The sequence below is a fragment of the Lipotes vexillifer genome, unplaced genomic scaffold (assembly GCF_000442215.2).
Source record: "Lipotes vexillifer unplaced genomic scaffold, Lipotes_vexillifer_v1.1 C27504578, whole genome shotgun sequence".
NCBI lineage: Eukaryota > Metazoa > Chordata > Mammalia > Artiodactyla > Lipotidae > Lipotes > Lipotes vexillifer.
Genome location: NW_006788899.1, coordinates 1 through 6892, shown reverse-complemented (window position 1 = coordinate 6892; position 6892 = coordinate 1). Strand labels below are relative to the sequence as shown.

Below are 6892 nucleotides of genomic sequence, written 5' to 3'. Positions count from 1 at the left end.
AGCCTGACATGGGGCTCAGAACCTTCACTCCAGTGGGTGGGCTTCTGTGGTATAAGTGTTCTCTAGTTTGTGAGTCACCACCCAGCAGTTATGGGATTTGATTTTATTGTGATTGTGCCCCTCCTACCATCTCATCGCAGCTTCTCCTTTGTCTTTGGATGTGGGGTGTCTTTTTTGGGGAGTTCCATTGTCTTCCTGTGGATGATTGTTCAGCAGTTAGTCGTGATTCCGTTGTTCTCGCAAGAGGGAGTGAGCGCACATCCAGGTTTGGGTTTTTAAAGTGCTTGAAAAATGTGAGACCAAGGGAAGGTGGAAGGCAGGTGGGGTGGTAGTTATCGAGAGCGTCTGTGACTTGATTTCAGATCTGAGCTCTGAACTCTGGCCTGCTGGGTGTCTTTGCTGAGTCCCTTGACCTCTCTGGGGCTCAGTTTCCTCACCTGTAAAATAGGGCTCATAGTAACTGACCTCCCCTTTACGTGGTCTTTATTCGTTCAGTCCACTTCATGTGGAAGGCACTGGGAAACATAGCACACATAATCTCTGCCACAAGCAGGTGGGTACAGGGGGTCCTGAAGTGCCCACCCTGCCACCCCACAGCTGCAGTCCGAGGAGCTGGGCCTCCGGGCGCCGCAGTGGGTCCGTGACAAGATGGTGACGATGTGTATGCGCTGCCAGGAGCCCTTCAATGCCCTGATGCGCCGCCGCCACCACTGCCGGGCCTGCGGCTACGTGAGTACCCACCTCGGCCTCTGCCTTCCCAGCTCAGGCCCTGCCCTCCCATCCCTGCCAACCCTGCCCGCTTCAACCGGTACAACCAGAAGCGCTGGGCGCTAACTGTGCCAGGTGTGTGAGTTACCTTGTTTGGACCTCATGGTGCCCACGTGTGAAGCAGGTCGGCTGTTCGCCCCATTCTGCAGGTAGGACGCGAGGCTCAGACAGGTTAAGCGACCTGCTCAAGACTATCCCCAAAGCTGACCCTATTCATTCATCTGCTTCCTCACCACCATTTCCCAAGACCCCCAGGGCCCAGCACCAGGAAATGGTCTCCAGTTCCTGGGTGGGGGCACCCAAATCCTTCAGCCCCTGTCGGGCCTTTCATCCACCACCTCATCAGCCCCACGCCTGTTACTCACCCACCCCTCACCGTCCTCTTTTCTTGACCGACCTCAGCTAACTGTCCCCTCCTCTTCTTGGCAAACCCTCAGCACTCCAGCACCTGCTCAGTTCTGCTGCTAACTCTGCCCGCCAGGTTCAAGCCTCAGCTTCCTCACCTGTACAATGGGGATTAGTAACACCTAGCTCCAGGGTGGTAGTGAGGACTCAACAAAAGAAGGTTCACCCCCTTCCCTCTCCTTGTCCCCCTTTCCTCCCCCCTCCTTAATCACTTGGGCAGCCTCACTCAGAGGAACAGCCACCAGCTGATTGAGGAAGGAACCACTCCTCCCTCTTGTCAGCTCAGGCCCAGTTAGTTATCAGAGGCAGATCTTGCTTTGCTTTTTAAGCACTTGCTGTACTTGAGCTGTTCTCTGTTGACATTACAACCCTCTCCATTTACTCTGCAAACAGAGAAGCCCTTTAATGACCTCCGTCTTTAATGACCTCAGGGGACAGGAGGAGACCAGCTGGGCAGGTTGGGGCCAGTCAGCGAGGCATCCCCAAATGTGTTAAACTGCAATCAGGACACAAAGTAAATTTCTAGGACTGGGACACACCTATGTTCAGGTGTAAGTGAGTTTCATACCAGAGCCGAATAGAAAGGATCTGGGGATTAGCTTCCATTTTCAGTGAGTCACATCAGTGAACAAGAGTTGAGTCTACTCACGCTTGTAACTTTGTAAGTAGTTTCTAAAAAATTATTTTAAATAGTTAAGAAATACAAAGAGGCACAAAGAACAATATAACAACACTCATGTGCCTGCCTTCCAGGTACAAAAAAGAAATAAAATATTCTGAGAACTAAATGAAACGTATGATGCTTGATCGAATCCTGGATGGGAAAAACAGAACCAGAAACAGAAGTCATTACTGAGACCATTGGGGGAAATTTGGTTATGAAGCATATATAGGTAACAATATTGTATTGACGTTAAATTTCCTGTGTGTGATCATGACATCACGGATAGGGAGGAGAATGCCCTTGTTCTTAGGAGACACCAGCTACATATTTAAGGGTGATGTGACATGATGACTGTAATTTAAACTCAAATGGTTCAGAAAAAATATATACATGTATGTGTGTGTGTGTGTGTGTGTGTGTGTGTGTGTGTGTGTGTATAGAGAGAGAGAAAGAGAAAGAGAAAGAGAGAGAGGGAGAAATCAAAAGTGGCAAAAATGTTCACAGTTTGTGAACTTGGTGGTGGGGGTATCACTGTATTATATCAACTTGTCTTCAGGTTTGAAATTTTTCAAAATAAAACGTTGGTAGAGGAGAGAGGAGAAAATAAATACGTGCTAATTGTATTTAAAATTTTTAAATCTCAATAAAAACCAAAATAAAATATTCTCAAGGTAGCTGAAGCCCTGTGTGGGGGGCTGTGTGAGGCACCCGATTCTGGGCTTTCTCCTGCCCGTGCGAACCTTTGTACTCTGTGAGTCATCCTTTCTGTGGTTGGGTGCCCAGTTTCTGCCTCCCCACCTGCCAGACAGAAATCCTGGTGATGGTGGGGCAAGCCCAGGCCTTCCCCTGTGGCTCCCTCCCAGGCCACGTGCTGTGCTGGGCACACAGACCGGCTACCTGATGGATAACCCTTCGTCCAAGTCTCTATCTCTTGCCCCCATTTCCAATCCCACATCCTGGACTCACTGTGACACTCCAGTCTTCCTGGAAGTCACATCCTGCAGTGCCTGTGTTTCTCCCCAGGTTTTCTCATGCCTCTTTCACCCGATCTCCCCAGCCTGATCTGTGACGGCCTTCTTGGGGACGTCTCCGTGGTGGGCTGGGGGCCGGGCGCCACTCCACAGACTCCACGTGGCGGGTCTTCCTGGCAAAAACAGCCAGCCCATCATTTTTGTATCAGAACACATTTGACTCTAGGATTGGGTGGACTGCAAAATCTGCATGACTCTTAATGCTAAACTGTAGAACCGTAAAGACACCTTCTGTTTGAGGAGGGCCAGTTGCTGCCAGAGAGCTCTGTGGCCTTTGTCAAGTCACTGTCCCCTCGTTGCAGGTGAGAGTAAAAGTCCCAGGGCTGGTCACCTGGTGGGGTTGCTGGGAGTCATGTGAGATGACAGAGGGGAGAGAGAGGGCTCAGAGAAGTGATCAGATGCAAGGGGTGTGCACAGGTCAAGCCCCCGGGATCAGTAGCTGCCCTCACAATGGGGAATGTGAAGGGAGAGAGGTTGAGCTCCTGCAGTGGGGGCCAGGCCTCAAGCCCCCAGCTGCGGGCCCTCTCCCCCTGCACTGCAGCCTCCAGGTGGCTGGGCCTCTGCCAGCGCAGGGGATGCCAGCTCTGCCTCCATCCCTCTCCTGAAGCTTTCTTTTTCTTCCTCCGGTCTCGGGTTGCTCTCACGTCCCCACCTCCTGAGCCAAGGCACGAACGGGGACCTCCATGCCTCACCTCAGCCCCCAAGCCCCTCCTGCCTGTCCTCCCCCAGGTGGTGTGTGCCAGGTGCTCCGACTACCGGGCTGAGCTCAAATACGATGACAACAGGCCCAACCGAGTCTGCTTAGACTGCTACATGTTCCTCACCGGAAACGCGCTCCCTGAGGACAAGGAGGACAAGAGGCGTGGCATCCTGGAGGTGAGGGCCGGTTTCCTTTACTAGGCAAATGTGTGCATGGCCTCACCAAGTGCTGGCACTGTCCTCGGTGCTGAGGAACAAGCCTGCCATGGTCACACTCCCCGTCCTCTCTCTCTGCCCACAGACAGCCCCCGCCATGGAACACCCCACCCCCCACGCCCGGCCCAGCCCTGGCCAAATAAAACAGAGCTGCGCCTGTCACCAAATAGAAGCAACTTTTGGCTCCAGGCTGTGGCCCAGGCTCTCCACCTTTCCTCTGCATCCTCATCCGATAATCACACGGCCCCTCTGGACCACTCCTGTTCATATCCCCATGCCCTGCCCTAGCAGTCCCAGGAGGTGAAAAGAGCTGGTGCGGCTGATTCCATTTTACAGATGGGGATACTGAGGCTGCAGGCTAGAGTCCCACTGCAGGGAAGAGGCAGCCTCAAGACTCCATTGTAATTGGAAGGGACTTCAGGGACCAGCTGGTTGGAGACCCAGGCCCAGAGAAGTGACCAAGGTCACATAGCGAGTTAGGAACCAGCTCTCTGATCTCTACCACAGATGTTCTCTGCTGTCCTTGGGGCTGAGCCACTCCCCACCCCCAGCCCCAGGCACTCTCAGGCTGCTCCCACTGCTGGTCAGCACCTCTGGGGCACTGGCACCCAGCCTAGACACTGGTTACCCCTGCCCCTCTGCCACTCCCTCATTAAAGCCAGGTTGACATCCCACTGTCCTCGGGAGGTGGGAGAAGACCCCAGCCTATTCCAGCTGAACTCAGCTCCCAGGTTCAAGTTGGTTCCTTTCCACTGACATCTGCCCACTTTCCAATTCTCCCTCATTCTTTTAGGCCCCGGCCCTGCCCATACCCTCCCCAATCACTAGACCATACCACACAGCTTTTGCTCCTGGGGAGAGGAAATGGTCTGCCCCTTTTCAGGCTCCAATTCTGTTCCCTGGGGCAGCTCTCGGGATAAGCCCTCCGTGCACCTGCGCAGAGGTCAGGCTGGCTGAGGTTTGACTGCAGCTCTGCCACTGGCCAGCTCTGTGACTGCAAGTCCCTGATGGGACCTCTCTGAGCCTCAGGGACAAATAACACCTCCTTGCACAGTTGCCGAAAGGTTTAGAAAGAGTGATTTCTAGTGACCGACATCTGTCAGGTAGTGGGTGCTCTGTTCCCTGACAGTCCCTCTCTCTGGTTTCAGAAAGGAGCTGCAGCGGGGTCCAAGCAGAGCCTAATGTGCAGCTTCCTACAGCTCCTCGGGGACAAGTGGGGCAAGAGTGGGTCCCGGGGCTGGTGCGTGATCCCCCAGGATGACCCCCTCGTGCTCTATGTCTACGCTGCCCCTCAGGTAATGCCACACCCTGCCCCTCCTCACAGTATGTGTGTGTGTCAGGGGTGGCGGTGGGGGTGAGTACTGTTGGCCCCATAAGTCAGATGAGGCTCAATGAGGACCTGGTTCCCTCAAGTCTCAGGGTTAGTGGCTTTCAGAGCCGGGCCCAGACTCCAGGTCGCGACTGCTTTGCCCTCAGGGGGTGACCAGTCCTCTTCTTCAATGCCCTCCTGCCACCCCACCCCACTTCATGGGTTTTTGGGGGGCAAGAGGCAGGTGTGTGCCTGGTACCTTCCAAACAGCCGTCTGAGGCAGTGGCGCCGAATGGGAGGACAGCGGCCCACAGCTCTGCCCTCCCCTCCCAGGACATGCGGGCCCACACCTCCATCCCCCTGCTGGGCTACCAGGTGACCGCTGGGCCCCAGGCGGACCCCCGGGTCTTCCAGCTGCAACAGTCAGGCCAGCTCTACGCGTTCAAGGCCGAAACCGAGGAGCTGAAGGATCGCTGGGTGAAGGCCATGGAGCGGGCGGCCAGCGGCTGGAGCCCCGGGGGGCCCAACGACAGGGACCTGTCTGACTGAGCCACAGCGGGGCCCTCTCCCCCCTTAGAGCCCTGCTCCTGCCACGCACGGGCTGACGCTTCAGCTGACCCACCACCACAAGCTGAGCTTTCAAAGAATCGATTTCCAGTTGTCTGTGTTCAGACTGTGTGTCCTGATTTGAGATTCAGAAAACATGGGTTCATTCCTTTGGGGAGGGGATGACGAAGCATCCCAGTTTGCCCAGGGCCGAGGGGATTCCTGGAACATGGGACTTTCAGTGCTAAAACTAGGAGAGTCCCAGGTAACCCAGGACTGTTGGTCACCAATGTGGTTCACAGGCTGGCTGCACATATGTATCACCTGGGAAGCTTTAAAAGATACCAACAAATAAATATAAAAATAAACTAAAAATCCAGACAATACAATGCCTGTGGACCCATCACCAAAGATTTCTGATTTGACTGGTCTGGGATGGGGAGGCATGGGTATGTTTTAGGAGTACCCATATGAGTCTGATGTGCAGCCTAGGTTATACGGATGAAGAACAAAGCAGGCAAACTACCAAGTGCTAGGCATGAGATTAATAATAATAACAAATATCAAACATCTACTGAGGCAGGCACTGTTCTAAGTGTTTTACATGGATTATCTTGTTTTACCTTCAGGACTTATAATCCCTATTTTCCAGATGAGGACACTGAGTCTTAGAGAGGTTTAGTCATTGGCTCAAGGTCACACAGCTGGTGGATGCCAGAGCCAGGTTTTAACCTAGTGCACTAAGGTGAAGGCTCTGTCCATCGGGTAGCAGAGCAATTGGCTGAGTAGAAAAGGAGAGGAAAGAGGGAAGGAAATGGGGAAAGACAGGAGGGGAAAGGTAGGAGCAGGAGGAGAGAGGAGGAGCATCTCTGGCTGGTGGGTGAGGCTGCTTTTTCATAAGGGACCACCAGGGGGTGGCAATGACCAGCAGGCCACATCCAGGGACCCCAGCCGGGGCCCTGACACCCGAAGCCACGTCCATCAGGCCCATCTGCTGCTGGGCTCTGCCCCTGATGAAGGTGAGATAGACCAGTCATAGATCTTTGTCCCCTTCTAGGCCCAGCAGTTTGCCTACCCCCACCCCCCAACCTGAGGCCACCTCCCTTCCGTAGGGTTTTTTTTGGTTTTTTTTGCGGTACGTGGGCCTCTCACTGTTGTGGCCTCTCCCGTTGCGCAGCATAGGCTCCGGATGTGCAGACTCAGCGGCCATGGCTCACGGGCCCAGCCACTCCGCGGCATGTGGGATCTTCCCGG

At 54.1% G+C, this 6892-nt stretch overlaps 1 protein-coding gene across 1 annotated transcript; it reads left to right on the top strand.

The window, feature by feature from the left end:
- Positions 1-597: 597 nt before the first annotated feature.
- LOC103080512 (FYVE, RhoGEF and PH domain-containing protein 2-like) lies at positions 598-5940 on the top strand (the record flags this gene model as incomplete). The annotated part of the gene is made up of 4 exons (XM_007461884.1): positions 598-729; positions 3598-3744; positions 4932-5078; positions 5426-5940. Coding segments are annotated over 4 exons (642 nt in total), but the record flags the coding sequence as incomplete, so codon positions are not given.
- Positions 5941-6892: the final 952 nt, after the last annotated feature.